This window comes from Tachyglossus aculeatus, chromosome 7 (assembly GCF_015852505.1).
Source record: "Tachyglossus aculeatus isolate mTacAcu1 chromosome 7, mTacAcu1.pri, whole genome shotgun sequence".
NCBI lineage: Eukaryota > Metazoa > Chordata > Mammalia > Monotremata > Tachyglossidae > Tachyglossus > Tachyglossus aculeatus.
Window position 1 is genome coordinate 49,222,882 of NC_052072.1, and position 24,120 is coordinate 49,247,001.

General features: G+C 40.0%; 1 protein-coding gene across 16 annotated transcripts in view; it reads left to right on the plus strand.

The window, feature by feature from the left end:
* PCBP3 (poly(rC) binding protein 3) overlaps positions 1-24,120 on the plus strand; it is a 315,198-nt gene that overhangs the window by 208,787 nt on the left and 82,291 nt on the right. For 6 of the 16 annotated variants that reach the window (XR_005451832.1, XM_038748841.1, XM_038748850.1 and 3 more), the window contains 7 exons: positions 8,993-9,134; positions 10,470-10,493; positions 11,729-11,761; positions 12,662-12,778; positions 15,004-15,135; positions 16,626-16,775; positions 23,244-23,387. Coding sequence is in view for 15 of the 16 variants with exons in the window: in XM_038748841.1 (XP_038604769.1) it covers positions 9,066-9,134; positions 10,470-10,493; positions 11,729-11,761; positions 12,662-12,778; positions 15,004-15,135; positions 16,626-16,775; positions 23,244-23,387 (669 nt within the window). In the remaining variant the exon portion in view is untranslated. The remainder of the gene's footprint in view (positions 1-8,992; positions 9,135-10,469; positions 10,494-11,728; positions 11,762-12,661; positions 12,779-15,003; positions 15,136-16,625; positions 16,776-23,243; positions 23,388-24,120) is intronic. The other 10 variants (XM_038748846.1, XM_038748847.1, XM_038748848.1 and 7 more) reach the window with 3 other exon arrangements.

The window sequence follows — 24,120 nt, forward strand, 5'->3', positions numbered from 1 at the left end:
CTTAGTACAGTGCGCAGTACAGTACACAGTAAGTGTTTAATAAATACAATTGATTGATTGACCGTGAGAAGCAGCGTGGTCTAGTGGATAGAGCCCAGGCCCAAGTGTTAGAAGAACTAGGGTTCTAATCCTGCCTTTGCCACATATCTGCTGTGTGATGTTAGGCAAGTCACTTAATTTCTCTGTGTCTCAGTTACCTCATCTGTAAAACGAGGATAAAGATTGTGAGCCCTTTGTGGAACAGGGACTGTGTCCGACCGGATTAGCTTGTATTTACCCCAGCACTTAGTACAGTGCCTGCCACATATCTACTGTATGACATTAGGCAAGTTACTGAACTTCTCAGTGGAAAGAGCACGGGCTTTGAAGTCAAAGGTCATGCGTTCAAATCCCAGCTCCACCAATTGTCAGCTGTGTGACTTTGGGCAAGTCACTTAACTTCTCTGTGCCTCAGTTACCTCATCTGTAAAATGGGAGTAAGACTGTGAGCCCCCCATGGCGCAACCTGATCACCTTGTAACCTCCCCAGCACTTAGAACAGTGCTTTGCTCAGAGTAAGTGCTTAATAAATGCCATTATTTATTTTATTATTTATTCTCTGTGCCTCAGTTACCTCATCTGTAAAATGAGGATTAAGATTGTGAGCCCTATATGGAACAGGCACTTAACAAATATCGTTAAAAAAAAGCCATCAACATTTTTAATAACCAACCAATATCCTTGGTGCATTTATATTACATATTAAAGCAGTATATTTTGGAACTTTAATCTTTAGGCCTTTCAACTGTCCTTCTCCTCCACCCTCCATTAAGTGGAAAAATAGTCTGGGGATCCATTTATGTTTGATAAGATCGAATTGCACTGAAAACAGGACTAGGAGCTTATAGTATGTCAGTTGGTAACATGTCTCAGTGGTCTGGCTAGTGCCCCAAGGACTCTGGCCTGCTCTGCTTTATCGTGTGACTTTGAGAGTGGTCTGTGCTTCAAACTGAGTGAATCTGAGCTAGAAACTGGATGCAGAGCTCAGGGTCATAGTCAATTCTCTGAGTTTCTTCCTTCATCCAACCATCCATCAGACTGCTTGCTGGCATGGCAACCTCTTACCTAGCTGTTTTGCAAACTTTTGACATTTTTTAAAAGATCAGGCTGAGTTTTCATTACTATTGAAACAATCAAATAGACTTTGTGGTAGTTTAAAATTGTAGAGAAGGGAGAAATTCTCCAGTTTTGAAAATTGCAATTTCTCTTTTTTTTCCTTTCCTACAGTCGAAAAATAGTGCTTTTAAGGCTTTTTTAATATATTCATGAAGACTCTTCTCTCCAATATTTGCCTTCGATAGCCTATGGAATAGATCAGTGATTCCTGGATGTCATAAATTCTCTCTGACATTCACATTTATAGTCTGAGAAATGCTGATCGTCAGTCTCTGGCTCCTTTCTGGACCACTCTTTTGAAAGTCCAGGAATAGTGGTCCCTAGTGCCTCCCCCATTGCCTCAGTTGTCCCAGCCCTGTCATCATACATCATTATAATTGGTATTTATGGGTGTATTATATGTACAGAGCACTGTACCAGGCATTGGGAACCTATAATGAAAGTAAAAGACAGGATCCAATCCCAGTCCCCCAGGTTCTTCACTGTCTGAGTCAGGGTGGCATTTACCAGAACTAAGATGTTTCCCATCTTATTACTCCTAACCGTAGCCCTTCAAGTCCACTTGAGGTATCCAATCAATAAAATAATCATTCGGTGCTGTTTATTGAGCACTTTGTGGGCCAAAGACTCTACTCAGTGCTTGGGAAAGTACAGTAAAATAAAGCTGATAGACATGATCCCTGCCCCATAAAGCGTGTACAGTCTACAGGAGGAGCTTAGCCCAGTGGCAAATGCAGCAACCCCTCACAGAAATTTTGAGCTCTTCTAGATCTACCTATTTTTCATGTAAACTTGGTCAAGTCCTTTGCCATTCCTCTCTTGCCCATCTGTATATGAAGAGGATTTTTGTATTCCTTCTACCATTCTCATAGGAATATGACAGGAATAATTGGATTGGATTTGTGTGGACATAGAAATACTATATCTGCCTGGAGAAGCAAGTACTTTGGACTCATGGAAAAATCAATGGAGCTGTGAATCACAGACACAAAGCTTACCCAGTGATCAGTGTGGATATTCCAGGCTTCAATCTGCCCCAGAGCCATTTTTACTGCTTGCCTCAAGAACAGCTTACCCTTCTTCAGAGAAACAGATAAATTGCTTTGACATCTAAAGCTTCAGGCCAAAGTTTCATTGAGCCTGTGACTGCAAAAGGACAGTGGAGTAAAGTGAAACTGCACATTATCTCACCCTGTATTCTAGATTACTTTGAAGAGGATTCCATTGACAATGGAGAATTAATCATCAATATCTTTTTGCCCTAACTACTCACTACTTCAAGTAAGGATGTGTAACGATGGGCTATTGTTTTCAGCTTTCTAAATTGTGATGACCCAACAAATCTCAGCTAAGAGTATGTGTTGAATTTGGCAGCATGCTCAAACCAGAAAAGGTCAGCCAAAACCAGAGAATTTTGATTTATATATATATTTTTTTTAATGTTGTGATTCAGGGCTTCAAAAATTTCACTGAAGAATATGCTCCCTAAATGAGAAGAGAGTAGAAGAAGCAAGTAGTCCACCCTTTGTTATTTCTCCTAGAATTAGGAGAATTGAATTTTTTTAAAATAAACTGAATACCAATTATATTTTAATAGCTCCACATTTCAGTGTGCGTGGGAGACGATGGAGTTCTTTAGAGTAAAGCCAAATCTTGGAAGTGCTCGCTGATGGCTGGCTTTTCATACAAGGTCACATGACCTATACGACTTCCATTTTGACATCATTCTCCTGTCAAATGTTTGGTCAAGTTTTGTCATAAAATGATAGTGGATGAAAGGGTGCCATGGAGTGTCTCTGTTCCTGTGGCAGGGAGCTAAAGCATCTCTGGAACATATTGAAGCACAAATCAAATTATGGACTACTCTCATTAATCCCCAGGGAATGACAGCAGCATGCTCATTGAACTGGCGTGAAGTAATCAGAGATGATTGGCTCAGCGTGAGCGAGAGGAGCACGTTAACTATGGGGCAAGTAGAAAAGGACTCAAATTCTGGCAGACCGTGGGTGGCTACTACACAGGGGCCACAAGATCAATTATCCCAATAGATTTTTGAGCTGCTCTCCCCAAGTAGATCATCTCCATCTATGACATCTGAAAGTTTCCAGTCAGGGCTAAAAAGCTCATAATTTCTAACCCGTTGATTCTCTTTAAGTCCATTTCCTCCTATTCCCCATCTTCCCTAAAATCCCTGGACCCTTTTCACCCCCGTATTTAAAATGGCACCTCTTTCCAGACCCTAAAGATACCTACCCTAATAAATAAAGTCACACAATTTTGGGGCAATTGACAGAAGGGGCTGGATATTACAGGTAAGGCTCTTGAGTCACTTAAAACCACTGATTGGAGCAATGCAACTGGCATCATCATCATTGGACATGCAAGCAAATACAATATGAATGCATGTTTGGGTGTAATCTACAGCCAGAAGGAAACAGAAAATGAGGGCAGGGGGAGAGTACTCAGCTCTAATTCCGGATCTGTCATTCATTACATATATGTGACTATGGCCATTGATATTCACTCTCAGTTTACCCGGCTTTAAACCTTGGGAAACTGTGCCATCCTCCTCATTTTGTAGATTAAATCACAGTGTTAGCCACAGTGAAAGCATGAAGAGTGTCTAGACAAGCTTGCCTGTTTTGCAATGACATATAATACCTGAAGGATATGGAATTTTTAAAGGGATGTAACAAGCCTGAGATGGGAAAAGCCATTGGAAAGGAGGTGTTATTTTGTCCCTGCAATTTCCAGTTAGAGAAGCAGTGGGTTACAAGGCTGGAAAACTAACTAGGTGACTGTCCCAAGCACTTAGTAAAGTGCCCTAAGCACGGTAATTGTTTGATAAATACAATTAATTGACTGCTTCATTTTCACTTTCTGGAGAATGGAGTTGAGTACTGGCCACCATACAGGTTTGTTTTGAGAAACAATTGTTGTAATGATTTTAAATCAATGGGTAGTGCAAGTTGTTCAGAACTTAATGACAGTATGACTGTTACAGTCATAAGAGCGTGTATAGGTTAAGAGAGATCAGCATACTTCATTAAATAACTGTAATGTTAGTGTGTAATTCTGGCACCTTGCCAACTATTTTGGCCTCTCTATCCAGTCATCTACCTTTGCCCATAGAGAAAGAGAAAAGGCAGTTTTATAAATATATGTAGCCCCAGCATCATTTGCAAAAGATGCCATGAAAGCTAATGGCTACCATGGGGCAATGAAAAATGTCTACATAACCATTTGAATTCAGCTACTCCTTGCAATTCAGACATTACTCTTTTTGGCTTGCCACGGAGCTTCTCTAAAAATGATGCTAAATGAATTTTCAAGTGAATCCACAAAGCTCTGTGGGCTCATTCACTAGAAAAATATAAACTAGCCAGATCCTTCTTTTGGATCAAGCTCATAATGTTGATATCATTCACTGGACCGGAAAAAGCCATGAATTTAGAGCCTCCTGAGAAGGCCAAAGAAACCATTTAAAGATGCGTTGCCAAAAATAGAAGGGAAGGGCTTAAAGAAAATGATAACTAAGGGAAACCTGACTATAATCTCTCTGGACTAGAAGCTGAACACGTTTTTCTTAGCTAACAAACATTTTCTACTTTAATAAGAATTACTTTGCGTTCTTTCGCTTAGATTTCTCTCTGTAGAAATTTTATTTTGAAGGACAGACGCTCATGAACTAAACATTCCTGAAGTATGGTTCCTCAGATTTCTCACCGAGACTAAGGGGTCCAATATAGACTTACCCTTCACTAGTATGATTAAGAAAAGGCCAGTGTAGCTTTCTTGTTCACCAAAGCATGAAGTGTGTTTAATTTAATAATGTTAATTCTTAAAGCCAGAAGCATTTGCCTAACACATGACCCACTTTTTCAATCAGTTGGAAACATTTGCGTAATAGGCTGATTCAGGGCCCTGCACTTGGGCAAGAATATACTGTAATGAAAAAGAAATCACCCAGCCCTAAATTGATCCCATTTGGAAATTAAGGTTTTGGGAAATCAATAACACAACCTAGCAATATAAATCAATGAGTAAAACTGTGTTTATCAAAGTTATTGAGAACCTGTTCAGGTTAGGCATTAATGACATTTATTTGCTGTCCCAGTAACTATTCCAACTATATCACTTGTTTCATGTCTAATCTCGTTGCCTCGTTCTCGCCTGTCCCACCGTCGACCCCCGGCCCACGTCATCCCTCGGGCCTGGAATGCCCTCCCTCCGCACATCTGCCAAGCTAGCTCTCTTCCTCCCTTCAAAGCCCTACTGAGAGCTCACCTCCTCCAGGAGGCCTTCCCAGACTAAGCCCCCTTTTTCCTCTCCTCCTCCCTATCCCCCCGCCCTACCTCCTTCCACTCACCACAGCACCTGTATGTATGTTTGTTCAGATTTATTACTCTATTTATTTTGTTAATGATGTGCATCTAGCTTTACTTCTGCATATTCTGATGACTTGACACCTGTCCACGTGTTTTGTTTTGTTGTCTTGCCTCCCCCTTCTAGACTGTGAGCCCATTGTTGGCTAGGGACCGTATCTATACGTTGCCAACTTGTACTTGTCAAGCGCTTAGTACAGTGCTCTGCACACAGTAAGCGCTCAATAAATACGATTGAATTGAATTAATCTATTTTATCAGTTGCTATTTTATGGTAACCTAGAGAAAGGTTTTGAATTTTAACACCAATGCAATAAGGTCAATAATGTTTTCTGAAGCAATTTCATGGCATGATAGTCATGCATGCTTTTTGAAAGAATACCTTTCTAGTACTTGATGGAAAATGTTATTTTTATTGTTTTATTATTCAGTAATGAGTTGAGCTGTTAGCCAAATCATTGGTATTCATTTCAACAAAAATCATCATCATCATTGAGCGCTTATTGTGAGCAGAGCCCTGTACTAAGGGCTTGGGAGAGTAATAGTGATATAATAATAATAATGGTAATAATAATAATACAATAGCATTGGTAGGCACGTTCCCGGCCCACAAAGAGCTTAGAGTCTAAATGGGCAATTTGGTGATACGTTGAGGGAGTGTTTCTCTGACTACACTAAGTGCTTAATACTACTGATTGAGTAATTGACCATATCAAGTCTATCAACAAGCCCTGCATTTTCCTCTTCCTAGCCACCCTTTTCCCCCTAGGCTGTACCCATTATTTTAATTCTTTGAAGGAACTTTTAGTCACAGTGGTTATTGGCTGTTATTATTCCTTCTAAACTTTAACCTTGCTATGGGCAGGGAACATGTGTGCAATTCTGTTGCATTATACTCTCCCAAGTGCTTAGTACAGTGCTCTGCATAAAGTAAGTGCTCAATTGATTGAGCAATTGATTGAAAGGTTTACTGTATCCATAATTGTCTTTGGTATAAGGTCTGGTTTAGAGCATCTTGCTCAAGCAATGTTTTGTTAATTTCTTTATGTAAAAATATGGTTCTACTATAATATTTCTTACTTGGATTAATTATTTCAAAGAAGAAGATTGTCCTTTTTACTGTATAGGATGGCATTATTTTTCTATGAAAAAAGGACATGGGATGATTGACTTTCTCGTTTGAGTGTAACAAGGGAAGGAAGAAGAATAGGAAACAGGAATAAGAGTCCGCAAAAATATTAATCCTAGAGAAGGGTGCTGGAGAGTGTGAACTCTAGTCAGTCCATCATTCGTATTCATTGAGCACTTACCGTGTGCAGAACTCTGTACCAACCGTTTGGGAGAGTACAATATAAAAGACGCGTTCCCTGCCCACACTGGGGTGGGGAAGTAGAATGGCTTTTTAAAAGTTCTCTCCCTCGTGGACTACTTGCTCCTTCTACTCTCTTCTCATTTAGGGAGCATATTCTTCAGTGAAATTTTTGAAGCCCTGAATCACAATATTAAAAAAATATATATAAATCAAAATTCTCTGGTTTTGGCTGACCTTTTCTGGTTTGAGCATGCTGCCAAATTCAACACATACTCTTTGCTGAGATTTGTTGGGTCATCATAATTTAGGAAGCTGAAAACAATAGCCCATCATTACACATCTTTACTTGCCCATCATTACACATCCTTACTTTAAGTAGTGAGTAATTAGGGCAAAAAGATATTGATGATTAATTCTCCATTGTCAATGGAATCCTCTTCAAGGTAATCTAGAATACAGGGTGACCTTCCCTCTCCTTATTTTATGAAGCCTAGTCATGGCTTGTCAATATGAATCTGTTTTGTGTTGCCCAGGCTTCATTTCCTCCTTCAAAATGTCCAGTCCTGAAGACTGAATCTGAGAAGCAAGGTGGCCTAGCACAGGCCTAGAAGTTAGAGAATCTGGGTTCTAATCCCGACTCCACCACTTGTCTGCTGTGTGACCTTGGGCAAGTCACTTCACTTCTCCCCGCTTCAGTTACTTCAACTGTTAAATGGGGATTAAGACAGTGAACCCTATGTGGGACAGAAACCATGTCCAACCGGATTTTCTTGTATATACCCCAGGATTTAGTACAGTGCCTGACACCTAGTAAGCTCTTAACAAGTGCCATTACAATTTTGGGGGCCCATAGATAGTTAATTGATGGTGATAGGTTAAGAGCGACTCTATCAAAAAATTAAACAACTTTTAAAATTCACTTATATTCTCTTAGCACGCTTGTATTGTTCTCCTGCTGTTGATTGTTAGGACATTTATTGAGCTCCTACTCTATGATATTCACCTCCTGCAGTAATAGAGTCTCTGGAACTTCTTGGTGGTGATCCTAGAGGAAAAAAGAAAAGTGTACTTGTTCCTTTCCTCAGAAAACCATAGGTATAATTGCCTATTCAGTTGTCAGAACATAAAGTACCTCTTGGCTCATTTGATTCTATAACTTGGCTTTCTTTGTTCATTTAAAGATGTAGTCCAAAAGACATTAGAATATATTTTTGTAATCCATCTTCAGTATTACATCCACATGAACAGTCATCGGAGTGCTTCAGTTATTATTTGTTGTTGGATACATCCACACTAAACATACAGGATTCCTCCAATTCAAATGGATTTGCATTACATTTTTTTAAATGCTTTTACCAAGTGCTACCTTTGGTTAATCCAGATTAAATTAATTTTCCTCTCTGTGTTCCTGAAATGTTCTTGGTTTCTTTGTGTTTGCCTGCATTGCGTCTGGAATACAAAATGCTATTAATATAAGAGCCTTAAGCAGGTCCGATTTAATAGCTTTCCCAAAGCCATTCTCCTTCATCTTACTTTTCTTAGGAAATTAAACACTTTAATTTTCATCCCCTATGATAAACGTGACTTAATAGTGGAAAACCAGGTAGAAATTTCCCGGAAAAAGTTTACAGGGGCCCAGCGGGTCAGGCTTTTCCCGGCCCTCTGTGTCAGCATCTTAACCTTGGTATCCTATTATTCTACAAAGCTGATACAACTCTCCCTCGTGCAGAACAGGTCATCCAAAGAGTCATGGGGTTAACTCTAGAATCATGGTGTGTTGATCAACAATTTACAGTTTTATGCAAGTTAATTCATTAATTCTCACAGCTCTTACCAGCCTATGGGTTGGGACATTGTGGTGAATTTAAGAATTATGATTGAAGGGCATTGACGAGAAGTCTATCAATTTCAAACCAAGACTGAAGGAAAAATTTTTCTCATGACTTGAAAAGCAGAGTGATCATCAACCAAGAAGTCAATTAACATTTGACTGGATAAGGTATAACCAGATAGATTAGAATATAGACAGTACCTTGTGTTGCCACTACAATCCTGAGAAAATTCTGGATATTCTGAATTGCAAGGAGGTTTCTTAATACTACAGCGAGAATGAATAAATGTCCTTCATTCCTCTTTTCAGGTAACATCATTTGGTTCTCTGTCGTTCTTCTGAGGCCTCCTCAATTCTTATCATCTCCCATTCCTCAGTTGAAATGGAATCTAAGGTCTCTGAAGGTGGGCTGAATGTGACCCTGACTATCCGCCTGCTCATGCATGGAAAGGTATAAGACAAAATTTTCTCAATTGTTTCATTTACATATTACACCTCCCTCAGAAACCAAATATCCAAGAATAAATGGCAGAGAAAAAAGAGAGAAAAAAATCTCTTTATTCACATAGGACACTTGCAGAAATAATGCCTGTTATTTAATTTTTCAGGGTTCCTAATTTTTGGTAAAAGAGAAAGCTTTCTAGGAGGGAAGTGACTAACAATGGGAGGTAGACAGCTTTAGGAATCACAAAAGGTTATTCTGTGGAGGTTTAGAAATACCCTTCCGTGAGTCTATTACTGATTTATTTACTTGGGCTAGTCACCGTGTCTCTGCTTCAGTTCCTCTGACCACAAAATAGAATTATTTAGTGGTTGTCAATTTCAACTTCAGTTGTGGCAAAAGTTATAAGAGAATAGTTTTATAGATTTTCTCTTTTGGAAACCCAGAAGTAAAAGTGACGAGATTACATTAGTTCAGCAGATTGTATTAGCGCAGAGCCCATAATGGCTGATCTGCTAGCCTTCAGAGTCACTACAGAATAAGTCTCTTTATCTCTGGCGTGTAAAAATACTTTTGAGGTATGAACAATGAATCCTGAAATGCAAGAGCAAATCTTAATTCAGTTAATAAAATGTGAAAGCCCAGGTGTGGAAAGTATAGTTTTCCTTGATCTGGAGTCAAGAGATTTCATTGCTCTATGAGCCCAACTGACAATCATTAAGTATATGTAGTGCTTGTGAAAAGTATCCATTCTTTTAAAACCATAAGAAAGGCATGCACTCTGTTCACCAGACATTTTTTATTAGTGCTTGGAGCCAGTGTGGTCCAGTCGATTAGATCCCAATGCCTTGGCGTATACTATTTAAGGAGAATCTCAAGATTTGGAAGTCTGGTACATCTTTAGGACTTTAGGGAGAAATGTCCTTTTTAATTTTTTTCTTAAAATCATTGAAATAAGGAAATGGGGATTTATTTTCCCTATTCCCTGGGAGGAATATATGATTATTGTTCCTTTAAATGTTTTTTTTCCTCTGGAATTCAACCAAACACTTGGCTGTCCTTGATGAATATATTTACTTTAGTACCAATGTTTTTCTGGATCTTAAAATATGAGCAGAAGTAACCTGCAGAGCATAGATTTTTGCATAAATCATTCATTCTTGGAGTTGAGTGCTCAACGCTGAATTTTTCATGCACTACCCTATTTCTCTTTTAAATAGGTTCTATTTCTCTGGTTCATAAGTCATTTAGCTAAGCGAGGTACGCAAACAAGAATAACTTTACATCTGAAATTTTTCAGCTCAGTTCGATTATATCATCTTTTTTTCATTTTGCTTTTTGCAGGAAGTTGGAAGCATCATTGGAAAGGTAAAGATCTCCTTACATACATATACACATATATACATTGTACATACATATATATGTAATATTTATTAGGTGCCATATTGAGGACTGAACATTTGAATCGCAGCTATGTGTTGACTTGATTTAATATATAAAAATTGGAATCATTCTTCCCCCAGCTTTTAATCAATTTTCAGCTATTATGCATTGCACACTAAGAGTAAATCACAGAATTAATACATTTTAATACAGAAAGAGACTTTTAGAACACATCTACTCCTCCTTCCCACATTCGTGTTCAGAGCTTCATTTAGACTCTTCCAAGCGCCTAGGTCAGTGGTCTGCTTAGGACAGTAATCGCTCAATAAATATGATTGAATGAATGAATGAATTTGGTAATAATAACAGGGCTCGAAGTCTAAGAAGGAAGGAAAACTGGTATTGAATCCCCATTTTAGAGTTGAGGAAACTGCACCCCAGAGAAGTCAAGTGACTTGGCCAAGGTCACATTGCAGACAATTGGCAGAGCCAGGATTAGAACCCATGTCCTCCGACACCCAGACCTGTGCTCTTCACATTAGGTTGCTCTGTGTCTCTGCGTACACTGGGCTACAAATACAATATTAATTTTTCATTCATTCATTCATTCAATCGTATTTAATGAGCACTTACTGTGTGCAGAGCACTGTACTAAGTGGTTGGGAAGTCCAAGTTGGCAACATATAGAGATGGTCCCTACCCAACAGCGGGCTCACAGTCTAGAAGGGGGAGACAGACAACAAAACAAAACATGTGGACAGGTGTCAAGTCATCAGAATAAATAGAAGTAAAGCTAGATGCACATCATTAACAAAATAAATAGAATAGTGATGCTGATTGACTTTTTCATTGAGTTTGGGAAGATTCATGCATTTAATACTTACTGAAAACTTCAGGAATTTAGGAATGATTTAAAACAATTATTGATGGCAGTAAGACTAAAACCCCGCTAATTCTGTGGTTTATCTCATTAGTGTCTGTATTATTTGATGATGCTCTCAACAGCCATAATTGTTTGGACCAGTAAAGGTGGAGCATGGTGAAAGAGCCACTTTTATGAACAATGAAGCCTTGAGGCCACTGAGGCAATCCTGGCACAGCACCTCTTTCCTCTTTATGAGAAGAGTTGGGAAATGTGAATTTTCCCATATAGAGTAATTCCACTTAGGATAGTTTTGCCACTCTTGCAATTATAAATGTTTCTTATTGTCTTGTTTCAGAAAGGAGAAACAGTGAAAAAGATGCGTGAAGAGGTGAGTCTCACGGGTGTTTAATTATTCTTTCAAAAATTGGAAGACAGGCAGTTACAAAGACACTCCCCCGCCATTTCATATTTGTTGCGCTACAAACTTCATTTCATCAAGAGTCATCAAGAGGCAAGAAAGTAAGGTGCCTAGTTAGTAGTTACCCAAAATAAAAATGAATTGGGGAATTGATAGAGGGATCTTTTAGGATTATCTTTATTTACCCACCGCAGCAACTGCGTTGGTATGCAGGTAGTACATACATTGGTATCTTGGTTCATTGAAAATATTCTTCAGCATCTAAATTTCTTACAATGAGAAGTACTAATATTTATTAAGCACTTTGTGCAGAGCACTGTACTTAGCATTAGGAAAGAATGTATTATAGGTCTCAGGAGAGCAATGGCAATTTGTATTTACTGTATACGCTAACTTCACCAAAATGGACTTGAACCCTTTTTACCAATCCTTTGTGGGATTACAGAAAAGGATTTCTACTTTGTGATTCTGATGCTTGTCTGTCAGGAAGATAATTTTTTTTAGTGGTATTTATTAAGCTCTTACTATATGCCAGACACTTTTCTAAGCGCTGAAGTGGATACAAGCTAATCAGGTTGGACACAGTCCATGTCCCACATGGGGCTCACAGTCTTAATCCCCATTTTACAGATGATGTAACTGAGGCACAGAGAAGCCAAGTGACTTGCCCAAGGTCACACAGCAGACAAATGGTGGAGCCGGAATTAAAACCCAGGGCCTTCTGATTACAGGCCCGTGCCCCATACACTAAAGCATGCTGCTTCCCTTTTCTGGCATTAGACTTTTAAAATAAGCCTCCAGCAGATAAATGAAATTGTCGGAAGCCTGAAACTTCCTCATTAAAAGGGTTTGCTCACTTTCTTCAACTAGAGTGGCGCAAGAATCAACATCTCAGAGGGAAATTGCCCAGAAAGAATTGTGACCATCACTGGCCCAACTGATGCCATCTTCAAGGCTTTTGCCATGATTGCGTACAAATTTGAGGAGGTAAGAAGATGAGTTTTTCCCCTTGGAAATGAGATGCTGTGGACAGCAATCCATAGAACAAAATAACTGGTTGGGGGGTTTTTTGGTTTGCTTTTTACGGTGTTTGTTAAGCATTTACTAAGTACCAGGCACACTACTGAGTACTGGGGAAAGATACAAGATAATCAGATTGGATTCAGTCCCTATCTCACATTAGGCTCACCATCTTGATCCCCATTTTACAGATGAGGTAACTTAAGTCCAAAGAAGTGAGGTGACAGGCCCAAGGTCACACAGCAGACAGGTGCCAGAGCCAGGATTAGAACCCAGGTCCCTCTAAATCCCAGGCCCAAGCTCTTTCCACTAGGCCACACTGCTTTCTTTGGACAGCCCTCCCCTCTCTGCTCAGTTTCTCTGCCCCACTTGCCAGCCTCACCGGGATTCCTGTCCTTCAAGTTATTTTATGGATAATCTCCAATTTCACCCCAAAAGCCCTGGAAGAGCTAAAAATCTATTGAATTAGTGGAGCTCCCCTTATGCGGAGTTAATAGCTACAGAATGCTGCCAGGGTTTATGGTAAGCATTGCTGATTTAACCATGTTTTTGCCTCATTCAAAACCCACCCTTTCAGGAAATAGATCAAATTTGTTTCTGTGGGGTTCAAGGCCCTCCACTCCACTTAAACACACCCATTTCTTTCTATGCTTCTTATTCTTATCCTCTAACTTGTCAGGCAGACATGTTGAACATCAGTCAATCAGTCAATCATGTTTATTGAGCACTTGCTGTGTGCAGAACACTGTACCAAGTGCTTAGGAGAGCACAGTATAACAGAATCGATAGACATCTCCCAAGCAGAGTACTGGCCCTATGTTATATTATTGTTGTCATTATTATTACTAATAGCAACAATAATAACAATAACTGTGTATTTTTTAAGTGCTTACTATGTGCCAGGCACTGTACTAAGCACTGGGGTAGAAACAAGGTAATCTGATTGGACACCATGCCTGTTTCATGTAAAGCTCGCAGTCTTAATCCCATTTTACAGATGAGGCAACTGAAACACAGACAAGCGAAGTGACTTTCCCAAGATCACACAACAGACAAATGCCAGAGCCAGGATTAGAATTCAGGTTCTTCTGACCCCCAGGCCCGAGCTCTATCTACTAGACCACACTTCTTCTCAGCCAGTGACCTACCTAACTCATCCTCTGTGGAAGAAACATCCAGGCCCATCTCATTTGCCATTCCAGTTTCCTCTAGACCTTTAAAACGTATCTCAGAGTTATTCAGTGCTAGATTTGCTCTTCCCAGGTCTCACTCCCTACTGTGCTATTTTATTCAGTAATACATGCACTAGCACTACTGTGTGTAATGTTCCTTTACTTTGAAATCTTAAGTCTTATTCCATGCTCCTTTGGCCCCAATTATATCTCATTTGTTTCATTTTGCAATATAGACAAATGAAGGCAGGGAAACAGTGTGACCTAGAAGAAAGAGCATGGGGCTGGGAGTCAGGACATCAGGGTTCTAGTCCCAGCTCTGCTTCTGGCCTTCTGTGTGACCTTAACCATTAATTTAACCTCTCTGGGCCTCCGTTTCCATATTTGTAAAATAGGGAGAAGATAGACTGTGAGGTCTGTGTGGGTCAGAAACGGATTCTGACCTAATAAGGGCTATATCAACCCTTAGCAAAGAGTAAATGCTTAATAAATAACACAATTTAAAAAATATTGAAAAGGAGAAAAAAACCCATTTTGGGCCAAATGATGCAGTTTGCTTGGCTATGCATGTCTCAGGGAGCAAGGACTGGACTTAAGTGTGATCTTTTTAAGTTTCAGATCCCTTGTAAAATTGAGTTTGATGGAGCGCAGAATACCTAAATGTGTTGCAAATGAGAACATGGCAAGGTTTACAGTCAAAATGAAGAACATTTATTTTGATAATAAAGTTCAAATCTATTGTGTCTGAGTCGACACTGTACAGATGATGCGGAGAATCGCTCATGTTTTGTTTAATTTGATTCAGACTTTCCCGATTTAACCATATTGCTGCCCCACTCAAAACTTTCCACTCTAATAGGTGGTTTTAACTGAATGATTTCCAACCTTCCACTTCACTTAGCATCTGTAACCCTGGCCCAGGTCTTCCAGCTATTCATCCAAAGCAGGCATGAGACTAGAGAAATGGATAAGGAAGCCATAGTGCACAATGAAAACTGTTTCTTTCTTCTCTTTTTCTAGGACATAATTAATTCCATGAGCAACAGCACTGCTACCAGTAAACCACCAGTTACATTACGGTTGGTTGTCCCAGCCAGCCAGTGCGGGTCACTGATTGGCAAAGGAGGCTCCAAGATCAAAGAAATCAGGGAGGTAATGAAATCATATCCTTGGAATCAGATGCTCAGTTGCTTAGCTTGCCGTCTCTATCCAATATTTCTGGTTCCACACACAATCTATTCTGAGAAAGGTGGCTGCCATCAGAAAGTATTTCCAAAATATTTATCCTTCATATTTATGAATGCAGTTCACATCCAAAGCCCAGTGAAGGGAACAGCTTATATTTTAGATATCTAGGGGTAATTTTATGGTTAAAGGTATGGGATCAGATTCTGGTAGATAATGTTTCCAGGAGTAAAGTTAATATACAGGTCCTGGTTACCAAGCAACTCGGGAAAAAACAGTTTATTGCTTCATCTATAGAAGTGTTATTTTAAGATTAGCTGGCAATATGGCCCAATGAATTTAGAATTTGGGTTGCCATACGGAAAGCTTACTTTACTATAGAAGACATAATTTATTAAACAACTGCTTCTCTTTCCCTCTCTGTCGGATTCCTGCATGACTTCTCTCCCATACCCTTGATTTTCTGGAGATATTTAAATTTTACCTCATTACTTCCCACAATTCACATGGGAGATGTCTTACAGAATAAAATACTTCAAGGGTCCCCATGCGGTCATCCTCTTAATCAAACTTGCTTTTTAGCAGGACTGCACCCATATCATTCCCCAGTGATGTTTGTTTTGTTTTTGATAATCATCAGGCAGCTAGTAAAACTGTAATTTAAACCCATTTCCTCTTGATCTAAACCTAGCAGACACTGGATCCTTATAAGTAACTTCTTTTGTTTAAAGGCAATCATTAAGCTACCCTTAAATCTTCTTTCCAGATTAACAAATCCAAATTCCTTAAAATTTCCTTTATATGTCCTATTTACCATCCCATGTATCATTTAAATGCATTGCTCACCCTGGGTCTTTTCCATGTTACATGTCTCTTAAGGGATGAATTGCAAAGATGGACCGAGGCTCTAATAGGGGTCTTACCTTTACCTAACATAAAAAAAGTAGATCATAGTTCTTGTATGTTGCAGATTCATTCATCAGTGCAGATTCAGTCATATTTATTGAGTGCTTACTGTGTGCAGAGCACTGTACCAAGTGCTTGGGATAGTACAATACAACAGTAAACAGATACATTCCCTGCCCACAGTGATCTTACAGTCTAGGTGGGGGAGATGAGCAAATGAAATGACCTTACAGTACAGGTGGGGGGAATGAGCAAATGAATGATTGCTGAAGGCTGACAGTGAGTGGATTGATGGATGTTTGATGGAGATGGGAGTGGAAGGAGGGAAAAATTATTTTTATCACAAAACAGTGACACCACTCCCCAGGCACCCCCCACCCTCCTGACTTCCCCTGCATCCAACATACTGTTGTTCAGAATTTTACAAAGGAACAAAATGTGTACATTAAAATAGACCCTCAGAGCCAATAGACATTTTCACCTTTGCCTGAATTGTTGAGTCAACCGTGTCCTTCTTTCTCTTTCCCTTTCCACCTTCCAAACTTTTTCAGTCAACAGGTGCTCAGGTCCAGGTGGCAGGGGACATGCTGCCCAACTCCACGGAGCGGGCAGTGACAATCTCGGGGACCCCCGACGCTATCATCCAGTGCGTCAAACAAATCTGTGTGGTGATGCTGGAGGTACAGTCTGTAACAGCGGGGGTAAAGTATACCGGCTCTCAACCTATCAACAGTTTTCCCTGAAATATTTGGAGTGGCCATTGCTTTCATTGATCACAATCCATTTGCTGATTCGTTAGTAGCATATCAGTATTTCTTTACCATCTGCAGCAGAGGTCTTTCCTGTTTAGGTGCGCTGAAATCATCTTCATTCATAAATGGAAACGTATTTGCTGGCCTCACTGTAGTCTTTTTTGGATAGTTAACAGCAATCAGAGCTGGATATCAGCAAATTGCACGGTTTTGATAAGACCACAGGATTGCAGGGTTTATGTCAGATCTGAAGGAGCACTTTTCTCAGTGCTTGCATGCTTTGTAGCTGGCCCACTTTGTAAACTACACTGCCAAATGCTACATGGGAGATAAAATAAAAGGTCCATAAAACATTTGAAGAGAGAAAGAGATATGAAGGAATATTCCCCACTCCCAAAGTACAAGGAACCACAGAGAAACATCTAGTGCTGTCAGCCTAATGATGCTGGCATTACGCATAAGAAATGGGTCCTTGTAAAGGAAGAAAAGACCCAAAATATAAAGTGAGAAGCTCCCTGAGGGAAAATCAAGGAAGCCATCGGGGTAATTTAACAATGGAGGAAGAAGATTTTTAACTTGGATTCTAAATGATAATAATAATGGCATTTATTAAGCGCTTACTATGTGCAAGGCACTGTTCTAAGTGCTGGGGAGGATACAAGGTGATCAGGTTGTCCCACGGGGGGCTCACAGTCTTCATCCCCATTTTACAGATGAGGGAACTGAGGCACAGAGAAGTTAAGTGATTTGCCCAAAGTCACACAGCAGACAATTGGTGGAGCCGGGATTTGAACCCATGACCTCTGACTCCCAAGCCCGTGCTCTTTCCACTGAGCCACGCTGCTTCTCCATGCTGCTTCTTCTGAAGGAATTGAGATGGGCGTAAAATTATCACATTTCAAGGATTGAGTGAAAACGTAGACAGCAGGCACTCTATATTTCAGAAGCGGAGCCTGGATTTGAAAAAACAAAGATAAAGGAAATAAAACCTATTGGAGGATTTGGGCAGTCCTGACTTGCATTTTGCTAAAAGGCCAGGGTTCTATCTGGTGAAGAATTAGAGGAAAATCAAAAGGTCTAAGATAAAGAGAGTTTATGAAGAATGAGAGCTGCTGTCTTATCCTGCTTCTTAATAATTTGTGGTATATTAAAGATTGATTGTATTATTTGTTTGGCAGAGCAAAATTGTAAGCTAAGTTTAAAGAGAACTAATAGTGGGAGGACAGACAGATGTCATGAGTGTCTGCGTAATGTTGTCAGTCCTTCTTCAGTGTAATGAAACAGCAGTTGTATTTCAGAGGAAAGATTTTGGGTTTGTGGAAGTGAGAAGTGACAAAATCAGTCTCCTGAATCTGCACATCCTCTGTCCTTTGGTATAGTGTTTGGTAGGTTCAGGGGTCTAAGCACCCTTGTGCTGTCCTGTCCTGATAGCATAAGCCCCTAGCTATAGCATCAGAGAGAAATTATGAGATGTAATAGTATTGAATGAGTGCTTTGAGTAGAGAAATGTACTAAACACTTGGGAGAGTATAATAGAGTTGATAGACCTGATCCCTGCGTTTAAAGAGTGTGCAGTTTAGTGGAATGAAATCAGCCAATATAAGTAGCATAATTAAGTACTTTCTGGACTTCTTGTGATATGTGGAAATAAATGCAGGTTAAACCCAGGATGAAATGAATGAAACACTAATTCATAATTTATTAAACAGTGATCTGTAAAGCTTATTGGCTGCTTTATAACAAGACTACAATTGTTCATAATATTTTTAAAGGTATTTGTAATGCTAAGTTGTAATATTGTAATAATTGTCCACTCCGGAGAGGGACATTTGGGGGGTAATAAGCAAAAACAATGATTTTCCTCTTTCAGATTTGCATGGGTAGAATAACTGCCATCTTTGAATGCTTTGTGTCTTCCTCTCATTTTTAATCTGGAGATAAAACCCTTTACCAATTTTGAAGCCTTGTAACATCCCTACTCTCTATTATGCCTTGTTTGGTATTTCTGCTTCTTAATAAGTAATCATCACATACAGTAGAGTTGTTTACTGGATTATTACCTTTGAGTAAGCTGTAGTAACTGGCATTGCTGTTAACCAGTGCAGTTTTGGCTCTGTGATTCTTTGTAAAGACCTCCCTCCCTCCACCCAGTAGCTGTTTCTGATGATCAAGAAATGGTTGAGCCCTCCTCCAGCAGAATCAATTAATCAATCAGTGGCATTTATTGAGTGCTTACTGTGTGCAGAAACTGTACTAAGTGCTTGGGAGAGTACAGTACAACAGAGTTGGTCAACAAGTTCCCTGTCCATACTGAGCTTAAAGTCTACAAGAAGGGGGCCAGCAAAGTCAGGCTGTATAAAGCTTCCCAGTGGACATAATAATACTAATGATGCCATGTGTTAAGCGCTTACTCTGTGCAAAGCACTGTTCTAAGCGCTGGGGAGGTTACAAGGTGATCAGGTTGTCCCACAGGGGGCTCACATTCTTAATCCCCATTTTGCAGATGAAGTAACTGAGGCCCAGAGAAGTTAAGTGGCTTGCCCAAAGTCACACAGCTGACAATTGGCGGAGCCTGGATTTGAACCCATGACCTCTGACTCCAAAGCCTGTTCCCCGTCCATTGAGCCATGCTGCTTAAGCTCTCCCCTGAATTTACCAGCTGGAATCTCTTGCGGAAAGAGTCTATTAATATGATGAGGAAACAATTTTCCCATTAACATCAGTTTTTCTGCCTGGTTGTGAGGACTTCTAAGAGCTGTGTCCCCACTGAATGCTGAATGTAAATTTGTCTAGGATCCATGTAGCAAACTTCTTTAGGGACCTTATTCTTAATAAGGTGACTTTTGCTAGCCCTCCATCTGCCTAAGCAAAGATGAGTCATGGAATTGGTTCTTTGAACCAATGATGCTGAATTATCTACTTAACTGGTATTGCCCATGCATCCAGCATGCCAGATTACAAGATTTATACACTATCTCTGTTTTACTTCAAAATAAGTGAAATTACCATTTTTTAATTCAAATGTAGACGTTATCGTTTTTCTTAAATCCTCCTAGATGTTGACTTGTAAAACTAATTTGCAATGTATTATTGTGTTGTGATAATTCTAGTTGAAAATTACCACTTTGATCTCTGCAATCTACATCTCTCTGGTGTGAAAGTCACTGTATTGGAAAGTATTCTAGTATGAAAATATAGTTATATTTTCTCTTAAAAGCTCTTGTTGCAGGAAAAATATGTATATTTTGCCTAAAACTAGCAATGGAGAAATTTGCTGTAATGGTCAATCATTTGTGAAGGAACTGGGAGGCTTAGGTATTTATCTGAGTAGTTCTACATGCTAGATCCAGGATTCCAACAAGAGTAGTTTAATAAGACTCCAGTTGCTGATTGAGTTTGAGAAGCTTAGAGGCAAAAGTGAAATATCATCGATTGGAGAATTTTCCTTTCACTTTTCATTCTAAAGCCAGGAGAGGCAGGAAAAAACTATCCAAAGAAGGGAAGGCACCTGCAGTGTATTCAGGTTGTAATAGAAAAGAACTGTATACAGGATAAAAGCAGCAGTGATTCCCACTGGAGGGTTAGTTATTTGTGGATAATGTCCCGTGATTCCATTCCTTTTTAAAGCCCTCCTTTTCCCTATGTTTTCATTGCAGCTTCCCTATGGTTTCATCCACAAGTTCCTGAGCTCTGAGTTGCACATGGTTTTCAAACACATTTCCCAAATTCAGCACATCACACCAGAATCATCATTTTTTACTCCAGTATTGCCCCTCCCCTCACAAGGGCAGTTTCTTTCTTGGGAGGGCTTTAGGTATTGAATTAGTGATTACTAAATTGTTTTTCTTGGAAGAATGAGAGGCAGAGCTGATTCCATCAGAATTTGAAGGTGTCACTTCTTGGGAGCCCAGCAATTAGATCAAGTGGACCAGTTTCTCAACTGTGTTTCACTCTGTCCTCTACTAAAGAGAAATATAAAAGTTTTCTCATACCAGGACCAGCATAATTGAGAAAATCTAAAATACCGTTTCCATAGTCCATCTAAAATCCTGCCCAGAGCATAGAATTTATCATATTACCGCCCATAAGCACCTGGCCTTGAAGACCCAGTTAGTGTTCAGGCCACACATTGTTTCCTTCAAAATAGACTGTGTTCCTAACAAAGGACACCCAGAGTATTAAAAAAGGAAGGCAGTTACTTGCTTATCAAGTCAACTCCGCAGAATCCATTTTCCCAGTTTGAGTGACTGTTAAACCCACACAGCAATATGATTGATACACACCTTTTCCTTTTTACTCTCTATTGGTGTGTTGTGAAGTGTCTGTCCGTATGACAAAATAGTAAAAAGTCATATCGGAAAACTGTGGCCCATGATCCACAACAAAGATAGTGGTAGTTTTCCTAGAGAATTGTTAAATAAGAATTTATGGTTGGGTTTGAGAAGCCTTGAATACACCCTTGCAGTCTGGTTTTCCAAAGGGTATATTGACTAGGGTAAGAAAGTTCACGTGATTGATTGTATTTGTGGGATTGGAACATTAATATTTTTCAGGAAAGGAATTTGGGAGAAATCTCCTTAGAGATTGAATATGTCTGCCTGGGGCAAACCTAAAGTCAGGTTGAATTAGTTATTTTTGAAATTTCCACATTCTTTAATAGCTCCAAGAATATGTCAGCTATTACACACCTAACAGTAGGGGAATTTATTTCTATTTTGTTCAGAAGGGTGAAGCCAAGTGGAGTTGTAAAAGCATGTCCTCATTCAGACCTCCTAATTGGCCTTGGAGTCAGCCTGATTAACAGCTACTTTGCAGGAATACCAGAGGCTCTCTCCTACATCATTCCTAGCCACAGTCTGGATGGATTCTAAGGAGACTTGGAGACCTCTAGTGCAGTGGGATAAGAGGACAAGTGGATGGCTATCGATGTGGAAAAACGGGCAATGCATCTGTTAATCAGATGGATGGGCTGACAGGACGTCTCCTTGCCAGGCTCGACCAGGGCTCTAGGGGGTCCTGTCTCCAAAAGCTCCAATCATTTTCTGCACACAAACGTCCCTGTTATTATTTGTTTATTCCTTGCAGATTTCAGGAAAAAAAAAAGAATTTCCCCCAGAAAAATGCCTTTTCAAGTATCACCCTGAGTAATTAGGGGCTTTTTTTTCCCCTCTGGTTTAGCATTGATGTTTAACTTTCCGTTGCTTTTATTTCAAAACGGTTGAACTATCTCTGCCGAAAGCTGAGGGACAAGGGCGAACTCAAAAGTTCAAATGCATTGTGGTTTCTGAAGACCCTGTGCCTTTTCAACTATCACCCCAAAACTGTGTATCTGTGTAATTAGGGGCTTTTTTTCCCGCCTCTGGTTTAGCAGTAATGTTTAACTTGCAGTTGCTTTTATTTCCAAACGGTTGAACTATCTCTGCCGAAAGCTGAGGGACAAGGGTGAACTCAAACGTTCAGATGCACTGTAGTTTCTGAAGACCCTGTGCCTTTTCAAGTATCACCCCGATACTGTGTATCTGTGTAATTAGGGGCTTTTTTTCCTGCCTCTGGTTTAGCATTAATGTTTAACTTGCAGTTGCTTTTATTTCCAAACCGTTGAACTATCTCTGCTGAAAGCTGAGGGACAAGGGCGAACTCAAACGTTCAAATGCACTGTGGTTTCTGAAGACCCTGTGCCTTTTCAAGTATCACCCCGATACTGTGTATCTGAGTAGTTAGGGGCTTATTTTTTCCCCCTCTGGTTTAGCATTGATGTTTAACTTGCAGTAGCTTTTATTTCCAAACCGTTGAACTATCTCTGCCGAAAGCTGAGGGACAAGGGCGAACTCAAAAGTTCAGATGCACTGTGGTTTCTGAAGACCCTGTGCCTTTTCAAGTATCACCCCGATACTGTGTATCTGAGTAATTAGGGGCTTAGTTTTTCCCCCTCTGGTTTAGCATTGATGTTTAACTTGCAGTTGCTTTTATTTCCAAACGGTTGAACTATCTCTGCCGAAAGCTGAGGGACAAGGGCGAACTCAAAAGTTCAGATGCACTGTGGTTTCTGAAGACCCTGTGCCTTTTCAAGTATCACCCCGATACTGTGTATCTGAGTAATTAGGGGCTTAGTTTTTTCCCCCTCTGGTTTAGCATTGATGTTTAACTTGCAGTTGCTTTTATTTCCAAACGGTTGAACTATCTCTGCCGAAAGCTGAGGGACAAGGGCGAACTCAAAAGTTCAAATGCATTGTGGTTTCTGAAGACCCTGTGCTGGATTGGCTGCTCTCTCTCTCTCTCACTCTCTCTCTTTCTCTCTCCCTCTCTTTCTTTTCTATTTCTCCCTATTTCTCTCTCTTTCTCTCTCTCTCTCTTTCTCTCACCATTGCGGGAAAGTTGTTCTAATGTTCTCTCTCCCTCTCCTGTCCCTTTTCCTAGTCCCCACCGAAAGGTGCCACCATTCCCTACCGCCCAAAGCCCGCCTCCACCCCTGTCATTTTTGCAGGTGGTCAGGTAAGAGCCGACCCGCTTGCGGCCTCCACGGCCAACCTCAGCCTTTTACTGCAGCACCAGCCGCTGCCCGTTAGTGCACTCAGGTTTTCTCGCCTTCTCACTTGCATGATCTCATCCCATTCATATCACGCCAATGCAGCTGGACTCATAGCTCTTCATAGCCGCCGGCGTCAGCCAACATTTCCTGGACGACTCCCAGGGCCGGTCATTGGTAGAGCAGCGGGGAGGTAAGACCTTCTCCCAACCAGTGCCCAGCGCTTAGAACAGTGCTTTGCACATAGAAAGCGCTAAATAAATGCCATCAAAAAAACCCCAACCAGTCTGTGCTGAAATGAACTGATTGGAAGGCAGTTGACGTACTTAAAGAAATATGGAAAAAAAGTCCGGAAAGCACCCAGAGGGACCGGTGAATTGGGGTAAAGGTGATATTTCTGTTTATTAAAGAAGATAGTGTAACAAAATACGCAATATCCTCTGCAGAGGGATAATTATTTTATAGAGAAAGCCCTCAAAGAGCATTCCAGTTATAAAAACCGTCACTGCAATGTGTTCATTGTTTCCAGTGGAGTACAGACAACTAAAACCTGTCCTTTTCAAATAATTGCTCTAGGTTTCTGTAATAGCAGTGTGGGCAATCCTTTTTTTCCTGAAAAAGTTTAAAACCTTATTAAAAAATTAACAATCAAATACGTCTACTCTTTTCAGACATTTTCAGGATTATTTGTTTTTCTTATTTTATAGGATTACATTCTAGAACTCAGATTTTGTAAAATTTAACTGTCTTGTCTTTCCCTCCACTTTC